The 19,997-nt window shown below is 49.0% G+C and overlaps 1 protein-coding gene across 1 annotated transcript in view; it reads right to left on the reverse strand.

Annotated features, from left to right (window-relative positions):
• MDGA1 (MAM domain containing glycosylphosphatidylinositol anchor 1) overlaps window positions 1-19,997 on the reverse strand; it is a 105,411-nt gene that overhangs the window by 14,499 nt on the left and 70,915 nt on the right. Inside the window, exons 11-14 of the mRNA XM_009880461.1 lie at window positions 17,183-17,360; window positions 16,162-16,185; window positions 8,735-8,887; window positions 7,387-7,521 (exon numbers count right to left, since the gene is read on the reverse strand). Of these exons, the coding sequence (XP_009878763.1) occupies window positions 7,387-7,521; window positions 8,735-8,887; window positions 16,162-16,185; window positions 17,183-17,360 (490 nt within the window). The remainder of the gene's footprint in view (window positions 1-7,386; window positions 7,522-8,734; window positions 8,888-16,161; window positions 16,186-17,182; window positions 17,361-19,997) is intronic.

Below are 19,997 nucleotides of genomic sequence, written 5' to 3' on the forward strand. Positions count from 1 at the left end.
ACGACACCGCTCAAAATCTGCTCTCTGGCCTCCTCTGCCTGACCCAAGGAGATGTGAAAGGTGAATGTTTCAGGCCTGGGAAGTGGTTTGCTGCAGGAAGGCCGTTAGAGTAGGCTGTGTTCCCAACTTTGAGGCAGGATGCATCATAGCAAGAGACTCCTTTCCCATTTCATGCCTGGCTCTACTTTCACCGGAAAACTTCCAGGGGACTGGCTGAGACAGTGAGGCTCCCAACCTGGATCTGCATCAATTCAAGTGCTGAGGTGCCTGTCATCCCTGCAGAGCTCTCTTTGGGAGAGGCAGTCACTCCTGGAAGTAACGGTGATGACTGACCCTTGTTGAGCATTTTTTGATTTTCCGGGAAGCATTTCAACACGTTACAAAATCATGTCTTGCTGAAGTTCAAGAACAGATTGGGATTGTTGCACAAGTAGCACAAGATAGTTGTGCACTCTGCCCCTCTCCCCCTCAGCCTTTATTCTCTCAGAGCACCTAAGAGGGTCTCCAGATGTGCACCTGGAATGAGCAACTTCAGTCTCCGCTTCTACAATTATGGCACTGGTGAAATAGTTAACACTCCATGGAGAGAACAGAAGAGTGACCTGGGAGTGCTAGAGGAGTCGTTGGGTATGCACTGAGAGCTCCCATTTCCTCTTAAGTGTCTGTTAAGTTTTGTATCTAGCAATTTCAGGGTTTGAATAATTGATGCAACACCTGATGTCTCAAGAGACGATCAGGTTGCAGTATATCCTTACAGCTGCTCAACTTTGTGCAAGGCTGCTGCTGCTGTGAGCCAAGTCTGAATGGAAAGAGGCTTTGCTGAGAACCTGGAGGAAGGGAGGGGAGATATAGCAGCTTCCCACCAGACGAGTAACAGTGACTCAAATCAAGGGAGCAGAAGCAAAGATGATATGAAGGGATTCATCTGCAAATGAATTGGTGTCACCAGTCCGTGCCCCTTGACAACCTTCCCAACAAATTCTGCAGCTGGAATGTGGTCAGATTATGACTGGTAAGGCAGAAGAAGAGGACTTTTGAAAAAGGCAAGATCTCAGTGGCTATCTGCACTGGGAACTTGATTCAGTGATGCACTTTCAGTGAGGGACAAGGAAAGGCAGGGATCAGTGCACACAGATTCAAGGTACTAAGCAGAATGCCTGCATCAAGATAAAGACACGTTATTTGTGGAATAAAAATGACATATAGCCAATCCACATCTGAATACCTTTCCCTCCTCTCCATGTCTTCTTCAGCTTTACATGCCAAGCTCTTTGGCTTAGGGATGATTCAGTCCCACATCTGCAAGCCATGTCAAGCATGATGTTGGTGCTCTTTGTAAGTAAACATCCAATGAAGGTGTAGACACACGGTACTTACTGGGCTCCAGCAAGAGTAACTGAAGAGAATTCTCTGTCCTTGGTTATGCAGGAAGTTTGATTAGATGATGTATTAGTCCCATCTGGTCTTAATAATCTTTAAATCTATGGCTCTAATCCAAAGTTCACTGAAGTCTTTAGAAAAACAATGACTTCAACGGTCTTTGGTTCAGAGCCACTGTATTGAACCTGCAGAGCTTGAACAACACTTTACAATTATGTGGTTATCTTGCCAGGTATTTATAATCCCCTCTCGTGATCACGGTATTTGACTAACTTCCCAAAAAAACAAGCAGATACTACAAGAAGAGACCACAGTCTATCCAAAGGGTCCACACCATAGCCCACAGGAAGCTGCTGGATGTCTGCACAGAACATTAGTCAAATACACATCTATTGATGGAAGAATGAGTAAAGCCAAAAACCCATCTGAATAAGTGGAAAAAGGAGGAGTGTTAAAAAAAATCGAATACATTTTTTTCATTACAAACTGTTCACTTAACTCTAACTGCAACTTGTTTTCAAGATCCTAGAGGGAAATGAATCATACTCATTAGGAAAATCAGCCTCCCCTCAATCAATCCAGTGATATAATCTCTACCATGTAGAGTTACTGCACTGAAGATAATGGCATGGATTTCATGAACAATGCACTTGTATATAAGGCAAACTTTATATATTCAACAGAATACAGTTACCTCCAGAGTGCCACCTGTATAACTGTGTGCAGCAGCAGGGTGCTGTGTTCATAAATGAGGTTTGGGTAGGAATGAGGGAGCTACTATGGTGGATCTTACAAAAAAGGAGGTCTTCATGGTTCAAGTTGCTTTTACACTGACATAGCTGGTACCTATCAATCTGTGTGACCTGACAGCTCTGACTACTGTCACTTGTCAGAAACAAGATGTTGACACATTGCATCTGTGCTAACACTGGCTCCTCTGTGTGATCTGCCACCATGACCTCTCAGACACACCTTTGCAGTGGTTGCATTATCTGAGTTGAAGAAGTCAGTTTGGCAGGCCTTCCAGATCTGTGTTTCCTACTCAGCAGGAGGGCATCAGCGGTGATGCCACCAGCGTAAGTGATCTGCCTGTAACCCAATTACCTCTGTGAAACAGCTTTATGGCTTTCTTGAACTTGGATGCTGTAGCAAGTGATCTGATCAGGTCTCATTGTTTCTAGTGACTCAGAACCAAAATCTCTCTTAATCAATCCCAAACACTGTTCCTCTCAGTATCTTAATAGAATAGAATAGAATAGAATAGAATAGAATAGAATAGAATAGAATAGAATAGAATAGTTCAGTTGGAAGGGACCTACCACTATCATCTAGTCCAACTGCCTGACCACTTTGATCACCTCTGTAGGAAGCCTGTTCCAGTGTCTGACCACCCTCTCAGTATAGAAATGTTTCCTAATATCTAGTCTGATCCTCCCCTGACACACCTTTGAACCATTCCCAACGTGTCCTGTCACTGGATGCCAGGGAGAAGAGATCAGCACCTCCCTCTCCGCTCCCCCTCCTCAGGAAGCTGTAGAGAGCAATGAGTAGTTTACCATTTCATTGGCAGCTTCTCATCCTGATTATACATAGGCCTGATTTAGCTGGGGTGATCAGATAAGGTCCGTGTCAGCACTAAGCTGGAACAGCAGCACCTTTAACCCTCCCATGAGTTTCACACATGCTGGACGCACGCCAGAAAATAAGCTTTTTCCCTGGTTTCTGGGAGAGGAACTGGCAAAGATAAGAACATTATACTGCTCGTGCAGAAAGGAGGCTCAAAGTACAAAAAATTGCAAGGCAGGAGCAGGGTCTTCAGACATTGCTTTCAACTGGGTCCAGCTCTTGAAGCCCAGGACATGCCACTTTTCCTACAGGATGCAGCTGAATGGTCCTATCTTGGGAGGTAGCGCAGGGCGAGGTGGGGGCTTCGCCTCCTCCCCTCTCTGAGGCTCTATCTTGTCGTAAGCCTGTGTGCAGTGACTACTTCTATTTGAAATACAGCAAAAATAGTTTGAAAAGGGTCTACCACTGAGCTCACAGATCAGGAGGAGGCTAAAAAAATGCTGTTTGGGTACATCCGACATCACTGCTTGCGTGTAGCAAATAAACTGCTGGACACAAGTGTTTTCCCCATGAGCACAGTCACTGGCTGCTGAGATGGGACCTACAGCATTAGCAATCACTGTGTACGACGGGGACCACAATGACAACAAAAAAAAAGTTGAATCCTCTGTGGCTGAAATTTCCTTGTCCCTCTGAGCAACTGTCCTGCTGGGGTCTGAGCCTGAAGGCATCTCTCGCTGTAGGGTCTCAGAGCATCCAGCAGCGGGCAGGAGGCCGTGCAGATCATAACCTGGCTACCGCTGAGCTAGGAGACGTTAGAGAGAGGTGGCAGGGGACTGCGGTGGGAGCAGTCCGTCGGGGACACTGTCCCCTCACAGCATCCCCCTCCCAGGCAGCCCCTGGGAAGGGAGGAAGAGGAGTCTCACGGCTGAAGCAAGGACCTGTGGGTCTGCTGCCAGCTGCGACGCTGACGCACCAAGCCAACTCAACAAAGAGGTTTTTTGAACTTGGCGACTGGTCGCTGCCTGCCGTGGCTAGTTTCCTCTCCTGAAGAAAGCACACAATTCCTCGTTTGATATATCTGCGCCTGCCGCAAGCAAGACACCCTCGTTCTCGAATGCTTGGTGGAAACGGGATTTCTTTCCTTCCCCTCCCCCTGATTTTTATGTTTGGGCTGGCAGGATCGCAGGGTAATGTGAATGTTCGCTCCGGAGGGGGCCGGAGGAAAGAAAACCGATGACCAAATAACTCCAGAAGAACAGGAATTGCCTCCAGGGAGCTCCCCTTCACCCTGCTCTCTCATCAGCTGAGAGATATTCAACATCACCCTGCTCTGCTAGTCGCTGAATATTTTATACCATGGCTACAAACGCTCCATTTGTATTCTGTTTCTCTCTTTCGTCATATCTATTATAAACGAGTAGTGTCTGGGAACTCTCCCAGGGAAGATTTGCCTGGATGGCTATGGATATTTTATAGTCAAATTGTGAGAGTAAACCAGCTTTCAAGTTCTGTAGAGGGGGGAAAAAGGTAATAAAAGGGTTATTAAAAAAAATAAATAAATGTCAGGATTTTATACGGCTTCTTTTCATAGTGACAGAGCTTTGGTTTGCTCCGCGACGAAGCTGAAACTGCTAAGAGAGCCTTTGGGCTGGGAGATGTCCTCTTGCTGGCACTGTCTGCCAACAGGAGCAATCTGATACGCTCTTGCTAAGTGCCACAGCTGGCTCAGAAGGGCTGGCAGCTGGCTCGGTGGGACTGGGCTGGCACTTGGTGAGCATGACATGGCCCAGGGTTGTGGCCACCCCATCTTCACCTTCATACAGGTAGGAGGCCAGGGTCTGTCTCCTCATTTGACAGGAGAAGTCCTAGCGAGGAGCCCTGTACCTGAGAGGGGGCAGTCTCCTCCAACCCAGGGCTAAAGAAGAAGAGCTGAAGAAACTTGCTCTGCCCTCAGGCAGACTGCCACTTCCCCAGGGGACTTTGAGAGGACTTCAGCCACCAAGGGCATCGAGCCTGGCACCATCTGAACAAGCTAAAGCGTTCTGGAAGGGTTTCACAACCTCCACACAGGCAAAACCAGCCAGGGAGTAACCAACGTGCATTAGAAATGTAGATTGAGCCATTAGACCTGCTGGTGAAACAGAGCGTGTCCCAAACTCGGGTTCGTTCGCGTGTGTGCAGGGATGAGGACAGCTACGCCAGAGTGCTGCCAGCGTGGCAGTAAGGAAAAAGACCAAGTAGCTTAAGAGTTAGTAAGTAGCATAACGGGAATGATGAAAACCAGACAATTTAGGATTACTAGCATTTTGATTTTTCCTGGAGAGGTCTCACCCTGGTGCCCTGATATGTAGAAAAGAAGCCAAAACGATTGCAGAATATCATGACTGGTCCTGAAAGAAATTCCAGAGTAGACAGCAGATGCAAGCTACTGAATTTTAATTTGCAGACCCATATATTGTGGGGCCGCTAGACAAAGCCACATATTCCACAGACCAAGACAAAAAGAACTTTTTCTCATTTCTTTCTCTTTCATTCTCTGGCTCTACCTAGTCAGTCTAATTTTAATCTAATTTATTTGCTCTCAGCTCAGCAGCACCCACCCTAGAAATCATCACATGGCATTAAAGAGTCTATCCACTTTGCACAAATTTATCAGCCCCTTTGTGCAACAAGGGGAAAATGGGGAGGAGGAAGGGGCAGCAACATTGAGTATGAAGGGAAAAATCAACAGATATAAAAGGCGCCTGAAGCCGAGGAATATAAAATGGCACTCAGCGGCTTTCTTAGGTCTTGGGAGTCACTGCATCTTTTGCTCTGGGCAATTTGTGGCTGGGGCAAATGAATATAGAGTTAAAATGCTAAAAGCAAAAAACCTGTAATGAATTGATTCCCTGGTACGTCCCGTCCACTAGACAGACAGACCACCACATGAGAGCTGCAAAACAGAGCCCTCTTCCAAAAGCACGCAAAAGCTGATGGGCTTTTACTTTCCCCATGAAATGAACTTGGCAACATGACACGTATAGTTGTATTCCTAAAGGAAACAAAGCAAGAGAGGCCTCCTCCCGGATCATCTTCTTTCCTTGCCAGTCTCCCGCCAGTCTGGGTCACCCTTCATTGCCACCACAAAGAATGAGATCCTTTTCAAAGTCTCCAGGAGAAGATGTGCAGGAATTAGGCACAAAGGCTGACTGACCACAACGGACAACTGGAGGGAAGAAGGGAATTTGCCAGCCAGCATTAACAGCTGGGCTCTGTCAGCTAAGCAATACCAGCAGGTCCAGGAAAACCTGGTGTGAACCAATGCCGACAGTGCTCTTCCTGAGCAACCTGCCGCTGCCAGCATGGAGACGGTGCAGAGCAGCCCATCTGCAGGGGGAGTACGGGTGCGTGCAAACACCTCCGACCTAGCCAGGCTGCAAGAGAGGATGGCAAATATGAGCCCTCAGGGCAAAGACGGAGATGGAGACCTGCTCAGACCAGCCCTTACCCCCCCGGCACCCACGGGGTCAGGGTTTCAGCCTCGCCTCCGCTGGGAGAAGGAGATCCCAGACTTTGCAGCTTAACTTCTCTGCCGTGCCACACGCACATGCGGAGGTGTGATGGCCGGGCTCGGGAGCGTGTTCCCTCCCAATGACATCAATGGTGCCAAGCAGAGAGCTGTTAATTAACCCCGTTTATTGAAGGGCGGACACATTCCTGCCTGGGCCCTGATTTTTCAGTCAGGCTCCAGTCCAGCAGGTGATTAATAACCCAGCGTGCTGTGGGAAGAGTGCATCTATTATTCAAATTAATGAAATTATAATCAAGAGGTGACGAATTAGCAATTGCTCCTTGACTGGATATGGAAACTCATTAGTGTGCCAGCCGCTTCTGGGGGGCTCACTGCACTCGTAGGCTTGCGGGTTAGAGGGGAGGGAGCCAGGCAGAGCAGACAGGTCCTCGGCACAGCTGAGGGAACACGCATCCTGCCCACTCCAAAATAGCTGTGGACACCACAGAGACCTCCAGTCCCACAAAGCCCCACCATCTCTGTCTCCTCTCTGACGGACAGACCATTCACCTGGTGTCCCGCTGGCCGGAGCAAGGTGGCGGTGGCTGTGAGCGGGGAAAATGTGTGCAGACAGGTACAGTGCTCTTTTTTGTGGAGGGTAGGGAGCCTTACGCCAGCAGAGGAGCAAGCCAGAGGGGAAGGGGTGATGGCTGACTGCAAGATACCACCCCAAGGATGGGCTGTGAGAGCCTCACAACCCTGACACTGCTGGGGTGTGGGTAAGGGACAAGTATCTAAAAGCGACAGCCCACCCTGGCGCTTTGAGGACTGGAGTAGGGCTCCCACCCTCCCGAATTGCCGGCACAGCTGGTGGAGTGGAGGCTGGAGGTCTTCCCCGACAGCCCACACTGTGCTGGGGCTACCCTTCCCCCGAGGGTACTCACCGATGTGCTTCCCGTACATGTGGTAGTAGAAGGAGACACAGTAATACTTGGCAGTAATGTTGTAGAGGGGGCTGATGAGCCGGGCTTTGTCTCCCGTCACCCGGGGCCGGGACGCCTCAATGAACATGTAATAACCTACAGAACAAGAGAGAAAGGTGGGGAAAGGCAGCGTGCACTGGGTCGCCCTCCCTGCAAGAGATGGGATGCCAGAGGTTGGGAGACCACAGCTCCTCTGAGAGACATGGCCTCGCTCTTCCCATCCGCACTGCGCCCACTGTGATCCTGGCCACAAACACCTTTGCAGTGTTTCTGCAGTGTCTCCCCTGCCCCTGCAGTATTTAGGGGAGAGCAGGAGAGACGGGCGCCGGCAGACCCGCTGTGAGCACATGCAGCAGACGCATCCCTGGGCATGCACACACACGTCTATGCAGGAGCGAAATGAGCCTTTCTCCTGCAGCACGAGGAGCCCCAGAGCCGACTGCTCTGTGCAAGGAGAAAAAAAGAAAGAGGAGGGGGAAACCATTTCAGCCTAATTTCTCTGCTTCAAGCAGAGGGAGAGAGGATTCGGTATATCTGGCCTAAGCAATATTGTTATCTAAAGAGAACAATACCAAAGTAGTTGTTAACAACCCAGGGAGGAACAGATTAGCTATTTAATTTGTTGGCATCATTTTCAACGCTCAATCAGGCTGGTGTACTGAACGCTAATGGGAAAAGCCATTTCCTTAGCTGGCCATTGGATGTTTCCCATTTTTTCTGAGTTCAAAGATTTGTGCTTGCATATACATTTACTTTCCTCGTTAGAGAAAGGGGAAAGTAATATCCAGCTAAAAGGGGAGCATGCTCTCCATGCACAGCTAGCATGAGCAATACACACAACCAGTCTCCTCCATCTGGGGTGAGGCATTCGCTGTCACCCCACAGGCAGCTCCCCGCCCCGGGTCTCTCATGCTCCTGCTTGGTGCTGAGAAGATCTGTTCACGTCCCCGAGACCTTCTTTGAGGAAACAGCTGGCTAAAATGAGCAGGGCCTTTTCTAGGTGTTAGAGATACTCTCCTACTTGTTTATCCTTTTTTGACTTCAAAACAAGCATCAAATGGGACAAGGGCATTAGGCAGCAGGCAATTAGCTGGTAACAAGAACTAATGCTCACACTATTCCCTTAAACAAAGTCGTGGGCGTTTTAGTTGTGTGTTTAATGCCAATCAGTAACATGCAAATTAACTGCCTGCTCCCTGCACCCTGTGTGGAGGAGAAGTGTGTTGTTTGGAAAGCAAATCAGCACTCCATCAGCTCCCGGAGCTGTAGGACTCCCGACAAGCCAAAAGAAACCCAGATGTGTGCCTACCCTCCGGCGTACCGCTGATGTCTGTGGGGGGCCCGGTGTTGACGGTGCGCTTGGGGTTCTGGGTCAGGGCGTTCTGCCGGGTCCAGTCGAAATTGTCCATCTTGTCCTGCACGAAGCCGCAGATCTTCTCGTCCTCAAAGCGGCAGGTGTTATCTGCAGGGAAGGGAAGGGGCTGGTCAGCTGCGGCTTTTCAAACCTCCTCCCCAAGGCTGCCTGGGTGCTTGCAGCAAGTTGCACGGCAGTGCCATGTCAGCACTGCGGCTCTGTGTCAAGCTGGGGACGGATGGGCAGCCCCCGACCTCAGGAGGAGGCTGAAAAGGAATATGCCCGTGATTAGTATGATTATGGAAGGGCTAATCCAGGTTGATGGATGTGATGATCTGATGAAACAGAAGAAGGCCATTAGGGCTAAAGAGAAAGAGATTCTGCTGGGAGGTCTGAGGGGGGCAAACGTAGAGGAGGGTGAAAAGAGCATTGAAGGCAAACAGGCCACAAGGGCTTTTAAACCAGAACAACTTGATGGTAGAATAATTTCCCCAGGAGAGAGGAAAAAGCACCAGCAGATGACCCCCCTTTGGGCTATATATTAAACTAAACTATGGCACACATGAAAAAAATCAGCTGCGGAGAAGAGGTCAGCTCAGTGCTACAGACGTGTCTTTTAGCTACAGCACATCCAATTTATACCAGCTAAAAGGCACATTTGATATTGCAGCTTTTGCTGCTTCCTCTAACAAAATAAGTCATGTAGGTAAAAGATTTTTATGTAGGATCAACCACATGTGCAATGGGGCTCAGTGTTATTACTACCACAAGACAGTCACACCCTAAAGCAATATTGTAAGACAGGTGAAAAATCTTGTGCATGGATATAACTCAATATGGACTTGCAGAGACTGGAAGGAATTGGACTTGACCAGGCTGAAGGCGGTCCTTCGTCTCTAATCTTTGTGGTAAAAAGGCAGTTCCTGAGCCACAAAACCAAAGACCGATAAACCACTTTTCACTGCTGACACAGTAGGAGAAGGATGGAGGAAACAGGTAGAAAAGAAAGAGAAAAGACGTCCAAGACCTGATGTGAAAATTACTTTGTGTTCTGAAAGGTCCCTGGACAGAAACCAGAACTGGAGAATGCGCTGAGAGTGGGATCTCAGACCTCGCGAGTGGCGCAGACACAGTAAGCACAGGTCTCTTTACCTGAAGTGTGTACAAGGAGGTGTGCTATGAAACTGAAAGATAAAGTACTTAAAAGCCATGAAAGAACACATAAGGAAATGAAAACAAGTACTTGCTAAGTACTTGAGATGTGCTAGAAACCTCATCCATGGCATGCTAGTGCAAGACTCAACTTTTTGGGGCTTACCCCCCACATTGTTCCTATTATCATGCCCAGATGAAGAGAAGCCCAAATGCCTACTTAGGCTCCTGCATTCCTGTATCTTCAGTGGTGGTTTGCTCTGGTTCCTGGGCAGGATGCTCTCTGTCCTAGCATGGGTGACTCTGGCAGGACACGTAGGGCAGCGCAAGGTCAGAAACCTATGGGCTGGATGCCAAGGATGGGATGGGCGAGGGAAGCTTTCTGCAATGCCAGGGCCAAAAGCTCCAGACTTGGTACACTGTGATGGTAGGAGCCTCACACACCTATCACACACACCAAAATCTGCCTTCTTGTACCAGAAAGGAGAGACTACCCAGGAAATGAACAGCATCTTCACTCTGAGATGCTCCACCTGCCGGTTCCTACCCTGTAGCTAAGGCCCTCCCCATGGGGTCTCCACACTGTTGTTCCCCCTTCTTTCCTGGCTCTCTCCAGCATCACATCAAAGCAGTGAGAAAAGAGGAGGCAGCCTCCTGCTGTGGCCTGCAAGAAGACCTTTGCCAGCACAGGTTGGGCACTGTGCTGCAAGCCAAGGGCTTGGTTCACGGACTGTTAGCTCAGCGGGAAATGCTGCTCCTGCGAGCTGAGCACAGCCATCGGGAGCTCGGCTGGGCTGGCCACTTAACTGCTGATTAACCCTGGCTAAGTGCTTTCCGTTCAATCCGTTCATTTCTAATTAGTATCCTAATCCAAATTAGCCACTGCTCTGCAGTGCCGAGCACAGGGGGCCACATGGCAGCTGGAGATGAAGGAGGAGGGAGGAGGAGGGAGGAGCAGGGAGCAGGGAGCGGACAACGGGGTCTGAGGCAGGGAAACTAGGTGGGTTAGGGGGGCCTCTTTCATCCTCAGCACAAGAAGATGGAGGGGGAAAAGGGTGAGCAAGCAGCTTCTAAGGGTTCTTCCCCAGCCCTCCTGGCTGAGAGAAGGGAGTTCATGGCTGTACCAGACACCCACCGGTCCTCATAGGAGGGGCTGGAGCCCACAAGCTTTCTGATATTGCTGGGTTGGTCTAACACTCCTGGCTTCTCTCTATCAGACCAAAGACAAACATTTGGGTGGCTTCAGCTCACAGGTTGCCAGCTACAGTTAGAAGACACAACTTTTCTCTTACAATGGCATTATCCTACACAGCAGGATCTACCGTGACTGTCCTTTTGCAATCAAAGGGACCGGGATGGTTTGCATCTCTGACCGTGTTGTGCATGTGGACCTTCACAGGAGACAGGCGACATCTTTCTCCAGCACAAAATTCCCTTAACAGGGAATATGAGGTGGAAAGCAGACCTGAAAGCTGTAACACGGAGGCCAACTGGGCAACTGATTGAGAGGGAGCAAACCCACAAAGCACAAGGCACAAAAACCAAAGGAGAGGCAAGTTAAGGAGAAAGCCCAAGCTCAGGTGGAGATCAGAGTGAGCTATGCAAGACTAGAGGACTGAGGCCCAGCTTAGCACCAAGGCTTGGTCGTGCCAAGTGATGGACTACTGTGCCTCATTTGTAAGAAGCCCTACACACCTGTGGCATGAGTCTGCTCAGAGAAGAAGACTCGAAAGCTTGAAGAGAGCTCTTTTAATGCCAAAACAGGGCCCTGGCTCCATCCTCTCCTCTCACTCAGATGCAGCTACTTCCAGAAGGCAACACTTCTGGCAGAGAGCATAAAATAAAGAAGGGTCCTATGCACGACAGATACCACAACATGATCAGGCTTATGTGCAACACCATTTGCTGTGCGGGAGGTTATAACTACAGCACATTGCCTCTGCTTAGCTTGGGAACTCAAGGCACTTTGCAACAACTAATGAACAAGGCTTTTTAACATCTCTGTGAGTAGTAATGCCTCTTTCTATATATCTCCTGCATTATATGTGGGGAAACAGATGCACAAAAGTACAGATAGATGCGTTTAAGGTCACAACAGGCAGTGAGAAAGCTGGAAACAGAACCCAAGCGCTCTGACTCCTGGTCCTTTGGTTTAAAACTAGCCACAGGAAGGCAAAGCTCTGGCGTTTCTTCAAGCTAGAAGTGGAGGTGCCCAGAATAACTAGGAGGTGTTTGGTGTGGTTTGGGACACCACCAGCACATCACCTCTAGATGCTTATCAGCAAGGCTCCCAGGAGAAACCTGGCAGACCCAGCTGAAAATAAAACCTTTGAATGACCTGCTGTTTCTGAGAGGCCACAGCAGTGATCTAACTGTTGACCTCGGCTGTGTGAAGCAAAACTTCTCATAGACTCACACCATCTGCCAGGGATCCTGGCTCAGCACTGCGGCACAAAAGAAGCTTCCTGTTTAAAAATTAAACAGCGGATTTAAATATTGAACAGAGAAGTTGTTCTCTGGATTGTTAGAGTCGAGGTGGAGGTGGCAGGGGAGCTGGTTCCTCAAAGGCTGGAGTTAGAGCTGTCTTCACCAAACAGATTTCCTTGGCAGGCTTTGCAGTGGTGGCAGCTCAAAGTGCAGAGATGTTTGCTCCTGGTTACAGACACCTCCCTGCATTCCCAGGGGAGAGACCCTCTGCCATGGCTATTAGCATTTCTCGTTGCTTTGCCTTCTTGAGAAACATAATGGAGGTTTTCATTTCAAGTCCTTAGGGGGAAGCCATCCCTTGTCCTGAAATTCTGGCTGCCAGATGAATGCAAAAATAATAATCCTATCCTAGCTGCAGACTATGGGTGAATAGCAGATGGAGCGCACTTGAATAAAATTGCCTTCGTCATTTAGATGTGGTCTGATGACTGAAACTGACTGGGAGCATAAGGGACCACGCTCCGAGCCTCAGCTCTGTTGCAGACCTTCTGCGTGACCCACAGGCTATCACTTTCTCTCTGGAGATTAGTTTCCCCATCTAGAAGATGAAGACAATGAAAACTGTATTGCAGCCTCAAAGTATATTGTGATCTAAGAAACAGCATTTAACAGCCATGGTAAGTTTCTAAAGCACTTACAAACAGCAATGGAAGAAAGCTTCACAATACCATAACTGGTTGGGTCATCCTGGATTGCCATCTGCTTTAATATCTCCATCTGCGACAAGGAGATAATAGGGCCCAGACAATCTTATCTGCCATCATGATACAAGGAATTGGTGGCAGTCACCTTTTTTAACCTTTGCGTTACACACATTCCTGAGCAATGGGCACGGATTTGAGGAATCGTACTCTGAACACCAGGCTCACATCTCACTCCCACATCTTCACAAGAGGACAACAAGCTCATATTCCTCTGGACTACGAGGCATTATCAGAGACAGGACATGCAAGCACTAGACAGTAAGCAATGACCCAGGGTGATCTACAACAACCAACATCTGGTACTGATCACCACCCACCGTACTCATCCATGATCCCAAAACATTTTAGCACCACACACAGCCAGACTGCAGATATATGAGAAATAGTGTTGCAGCTCTGGAAGGGCAAGACACACTGGCCAAGAGAAAAAAAAACAAAACAAAACAAAACAAACCAGCAATCCCATATGCTTCTTTAGCAGATTATTGGAAAAAAGGTTTGCAGCCTTGGAAGGGCAAAGACACACTGCCAAAGAAAAAAAAAACAAAACAAAACAAAACAAACCAGCAATCCCATATGCTTCTTTATGTCCTCATCACCAAGGCTGCAAGGCTACATCTGCTAGAACCAGGGAAACCAAACCATCCACTGCTGATGAGCTGGAACAGCCTGCAGGGCAGCAATGCAGGATTTGGGATAGAAAGTGAAAGCTATATCCAAATGAAGTTGCAGGGGAGTGGTAAGAAGGACAGAACAGATTCCCCAGCACTGGAATTTAGACATGACATTAAAATGATCAGTTATTCTAAGAGATCTTTAAGGTCGTGCCTTAGAATTAAGATAATTCTAAGACAGGCTTTTAAAGATAGATTCTGGATTTTAGAACCAGATTAACTGATTTTTAAGAGTTACAGTCAGCCTTACTGCTAACCTCTAAATCTTTGAAATCCTCAATGTCTTTTGTTCACTTCCCCTGCTTTTACTTTGCTTTTGCATTATCACCCCAGTACCTGGCTCTGTAACCATGCCACATGCATGCCTGCCCCAATGTCATTAACATCTTATTAGGCTGAGAGAGAAAATGCATGAAGAAATAATTGTATTAAGTGACTCTCGGAGTTTGTAAATTAATCACCATTGTGCATGCCCTTGGATCAGGTTGCCAGAGGCATTAATCATCTAATCTGTGCCTTTCACTTGAGAGCTCTCAATGTTTGCTCCCAGAATTTGGCTGGGCAGCCTAGCGTGAGGATACCTTTACAGTCCTGTCCAAACCCTTCTCCCTGGGGGTGGTGGTAGCAGGGGAAGTGGGAAAATAAGAGGTACTAGCAGGGATTTCCATGTCCCTGGGATGAGTCTGGGAACTGAGCTGTGGCCCAGAGACAGAGTTAAGAGCCTTTGGGCTCGTATTTCGCTGGCAGCGGGTCTGAAAGGAAGAGGCATCTCTGAAAGCAAGTGTGATGGGTGCAACTTTAGGCAGTCAATCTCAAGGCGTGAACTCACAGGCAAGACCCTGGTGACTGGCCCAGAGGTCCCAATATCTTGCATCAAGGAGAAACCCTAAGCGTTGGGTTTACTGCATGAAAATACAAGCGTGGTTGAGTTATCTTCCACCATAGGCAAATTTCATGCAGTCATTCTGGTCTCAATCAAGCTGCCAAAGCAACCCCAGGCGAGCAGTCTGAAGGCTCAGTTTACAGAGACCCCAAGGGATTGATACAATTAGGATCAAAGTTGCTCTGGCTTTACCAGTGATTTATGTAGTGTAAAAGCAAGTGGCAAAAGGCCAGATTCTGTCACTTCCTCCTGCAGGCTGTGATGCTTGCCTCCTCCAGCGAGTACTGAGGGACACGTTCTGGAGTGGGTCCCTGGCAATATGCTCAGTGTTTCCCACCGAGTCTTCCACAGAGACTATTTAAAGAGGATCAGAAAGCAGTGACAAGCAAAGCAAAGGGAATCAGGAGTCAGAGCCAGAAAATCCCCTCTGACCCTATAAGAAGCTCCTGCTCTCAGGCAAAGCATGGTCCATCAAACCATCCTCAGACTGTGAACTTGCAGGAGTGAATGCTTGTGGCTCCCTTAACAAGATAACCCCGTGCCCCGATTCCTGGCTGTCATTGCCTAATCCTGGCTTCACCTTCCCACTGCTGCTGCAACGCAGCAGTAGCACTTGCCTACACGTACACAAAGTAATAGACAAAAAGACTGAATGCTGACTCAGCAGCTGGAAACAGGGAGAAAGAAACAGCTACATGGAACCACCAGCAAGTAGTCTGCCCATCTCTGCCCAAGAGCTTGGCCTGGGCTTATATCCAACAATCGAAGCAAAGGGACTTTGTTTCATGCTCTGAAGATCACTCCACCACTACTTAGAGCATGCTAGAAATCCTCTCTTACACTGGATGGGCACCATTACGTTCTTGTTAAAGACCATCGTTCTGAGGCATTGTGTATTCTGCCCTCAAAATCAATGGGAACTCTGCGTGCTCAATAAAGATGGGCCTGCATCTTGGAGGAATGACCAGAAAGTAAATAACCAAGTAAGCAGTGATGACACTGGACAGAAAGAAGAAAGGGATTGTGCTCAAGGAGTTTGCAAGAAGAACCAGGTCTGAGCTGGAGAATGCTCCATGCCAGCCTGCAGAGGTGTCAAGCGATATCTTTCCTGGTCAGAAGAGGGTGGGGGATATATATTCCTCAAACACAGATATTTTGGGGAACATTTAATAACCTGCTTACTGGATGCAGACTGACAGTGTTAGGGGGAGTGTGGGTTCAAGATCACAGCCTATGCAGTCACAGAGACATCAGGTGTGAGTGGGAGGCATCTCTCTGGTTTATATCTCCTCTCAATAATTTGAGGTACAATAAACATCAGTACTTACTGGAAGCATTAGTGTAAGCAATTTCTTCCTCTTTTGGGGAAAAAGATTTGGCAAAGCTGGTTGTGTATTCCAGCTGTTTGGCTTTCCTGGTCTGCTGGAGCACTGAACTTACAGGCAGTACATTCAAAACAAATACAATGGTCTTCTTCCTTACCTGTTGGGTTGGGATAGTTGATTGCTGTAAGAGGAAACATAAAAACAAGTTAGAGCAGCTAGTACTCCCTCAAATTGCAAATCACAATCAAAGTCTGAAAATAAAACAAACACATCAAGAAAGGTCATAGATGCACAAATTTCCTAGCAGCATCCCTGCGAAACAGCAGTGCTCGGTGTCTGCCTTGGTGATGGAACAAGATGCTGACTCTCTGATCTGAGCAGCAACAGACCTTCAGAAAACTCCACCTAAGGGGCGATCCCAGGATTGCATAGGGGAACCCTTCTGGAAACGCAAGCAGTTTCTTTCCGGAGCACCCACTGGGATAGCACCCACTTAGATAACAAAGCTTGGTATCTGAGAGGGACATCTAAAAAGTTTGAAACACTGTGGAAGTTTGAGACAACAGGCATGCTGGGGACACCAGACTCCTGAGGGGAGTAAAGAAATCATAGGTTTGTGGGAATGGGGAGAGTTCTGAGCTGTTGGGATGCTGGGGAGGGAAGCATGGTCAATGATGTATATCAACAGGATGATCTGGGATTCAGGGTATTGGACAGAGCTACAGGTTTACTAGTGACTAGTCAGGAAAGGAACTGTGCATTCAGCTCTGGAAAGAACTGAGCCCCCTGAAATCCTTTTTCTTTTATGGGCATGTGGATAATATGCAGTGTCCAGTGTCTGTCCTCTAAAATACGCCATTGTGCCACAGGAGGCTGCAGCATGGCTTGACCGGGGACTGGGGTTTTGGACCTCTGCTGCCCAGAGAGTAGAGTGTGCAAGTCAGAGCTGCTGAGTGAAGGATGAGCGGAGATTGGCCATCAGATGTCTCTACCTATTGCTCTGCATTGATGGCAACAGCAAAAATATGGCCAAACATGACAGCAATGTGCCATCAAAACTCCATAGAGCAGAGAGATCCATCCAAGGTTCACAGGAGACAATGTCTATGCATGCCCGTGTCCCTGGGCCTGAGGCTCGGACCTGCTCTCGTAGCCAGGACCGAGGAGAAGACACCTACGTTCCATGTACCGGATGACGCGGGCAGCCATATCTCCAGCCCCAAAGCTGGTGATGGGCGTCAGGCGAACTTCATAGCTCTGAGGCACTTTCAGGTTGGGCAAGATGTGCTCCAGCAACAGGCCTTTCTCCATTTTTTGCACAGGAATGAAGGTTTGGATGGTGTTCCTCTGCGCCAGCTGCATAGAAAAAGAACCCACAGTGTTTCGAAAATTCTGAAACTGGAAACCTGAGGGATCCTATCGACCATTTAACACCCTCCTCTTCCTATACAGACAAGCACATCTGGTTTATCGATATCTTCATGCAGAATCAGTTTGAAAATTCCCACCCTCGGTACAGAACAGTGAACAGGAGCCTGAGCTCTCCCTGAAGGGAACCTTTGGGATCCTCATGACTTGGGGGAACAACTGAAACTGTGGGTCCTGGAGCAACTCTGTGTCGGAACCAACGTCTCCAAGAGGGGAGGAATGAACCCAACTCACCTCCATCAGTACACCAAGATCCTGTGCACACACAGCATGGCATTTTGCCAAGATATCCTTCAGTTCGCAATCACTGCTGCAGAATTCATTCCTTTGCTTCCTGGACCCTGTGGCATTTCATCCGGTGCCTCTCTAGGACCTGTCTACTACCATGCTTCCGCACCCTTCCACAGGATCCACCCTTGAATCCTAGTCCACGCTGCCTCCACAGACCAGAGCAAGTTCAAGTCAGTGTCCTCTGGAGTCACCAAGAGGCTCCCTCTTTCTCTGGTGCCCACTGAGGAAGGAGCTGAACCGTGCTAGCTGAACAATAACAGCCTGAACATTGTTCAGTCTGCTAAGGCAGCAGGGAATTTTCAAGAAAACAATGGGAAAAATATCGTTGTCAAAATCACCACCACTAAAAATGATGAATTATGTGTCAGTGAAACTTCCCTGCCACAGTCATGCTTGCTTGGCAGGGGAAGGACAAGAACAAGGATTGCATTGCGAAGATACAATTTCCTGCCTGTTGCTGTGCAGTGCCTGGATCCTTGTGGCAAGATTTGGTCTTGATATGTTATTGGGGATGATGGCCCTGGTAAAAAGACCTTTGGCAGGGCTTTCCATGGCCCAGTGTTTGCTGTCCCAGACACTACGCCTCGCCCTGCCTCTGACATATCCTCTAGGCTGACAGGTTTCATCGCAAAGGCAATTCTCTTGACAGGCAGGCTCGGTGTTCATCATTAACTCTGAAGTTACAGGATGACTGGTACAGGGATGCAGTGAGGAAAGTTTACAGCAAATCTGTCAATGATGTCGAGAGTATGGGGCAAGAAGATGGAGCGAGGGCATGGCAGAAACGAAGGCCATCAGCAAGGCAGGGCAGGGGAGCAATGCAGATGTGGCACTTGGTAAGCACATGCCATCCCTCCTCTGTCTGCCTCCAGCCCTAACCTACATAACCCTAAGTTCAAACTCAGAATTAATGGCTACCACTGGAGAGCTTCCCCTGCCAGTGCCCTGTTTGTTTCCAACACGGCCAGGACCCACCTCCTCACCTGAGTTGATCTGCCCATAATGCTCCCAAGTGAAGGGGAAGGGCTGGACCAGATCTTGCCATGGCACCATGCTGGGGCAGGGACAGACCGCTGGGGATCCACGGCTGCATGCGGTTCTCACAGTGAACAACGACTTTGTACCTGCCTTAAACAGATCGGGGTGCAAGTTGCTTGAGGAACTGCTTTCTGCACCCTCCTCCTCCTGCAGGCAAGACGGGTCAGAGGGCCAGGAACTGCTCTGGGGTCTTCCCCCACCTCGGTGCCTTCCCATGAAACACTTGGGAGGAGTCCCGGCGGGCCGGACCAGGGCACAGCCTCTGGCAACCATGCATGAACCTGGCACCGGGATGCTGCCAGGATCCACTCGTATCAACACCGCCCCATCTGCAGGCACAGAAGCTGAGTGCTGATCCAACTGGCATGTCTACTGCTCAGCCCTCCCATCTGCCAGCCCTCCGCACCGGCACGCTGCCAAGCAAGAGCAGAGCTGGCTCCCAGCAGCAGTGACCTCACCTGGGATCATTAGCACCAGATCCCCATTTATCTGGGAGGACAGGAGGGGTCACGAGCCAGAAGCAGGAGGCTGGTGCAGTACGGCTCCTGCCACAGGACTTTTTGGGGGAGCGCAGCCTGACTGGGAGAGCTGGTGGCAGCTCCTCCCCGCAGAGGCTGCCACGAGCCGGGGCGCTGGGAAGGCAGCCAGCAGGTTGGAGGAGGTCAGGAGCCATTTCCCTTGTCTAGACATAACCTTTAGAAGAGAAACAAAATGGAGAATCGGAGAGAAGCCTGAGGGTGAGATTCAGACAGTGCAAATTCCACCTCAGCTGGGAGTTAGCTGGAATTTGGGTATCTAAAGCCTCTGGGAGCAATGTCAAATCACTTACTCTCCCACATCGCCTAATCCAGGACAAACCAAGAAATCAGCCTCCAGTCTGGACTGCAAAGCCCTAGATCCCCGAGTCGAGTCTATCCTCAGCGGCATGTGGCTTTAACCAAATAAATACCTGGAGAAAGAGCAGACCGGAGTCCAGCTCTAGCCCTGTGAGGAGGGAAAGTGCAGCCATGGTCACTTGGGGAAAATGTGTGAGAAGGTGCAAGGGGGGCATCTTGGCTCCCCCCCCTCTCCCCTAGAACTCCCTACCTTCTCAGGCTGCTTCTCGCAATGATTTAGCCCTGATGTGCAGAAGAAAGTACCTGTCCTCCCCCTGTGAAATCATCCAACCCACAACCTGGGAGAAACTCCCTTGTGTGAAAAATCCACTGGACCATCAATATACATCTCCATTCCTGC

The sequence above is a fragment of the Charadrius vociferus genome, unplaced genomic scaffold, assembly GCF_000708025.1.
Source record: "Charadrius vociferus isolate BGI_N301 unplaced genomic scaffold, ASM70802v2 scaffold62, whole genome shotgun sequence".
NCBI lineage: Eukaryota > Metazoa > Chordata > Aves > Charadriiformes > Charadriidae > Charadrius > Charadrius vociferus.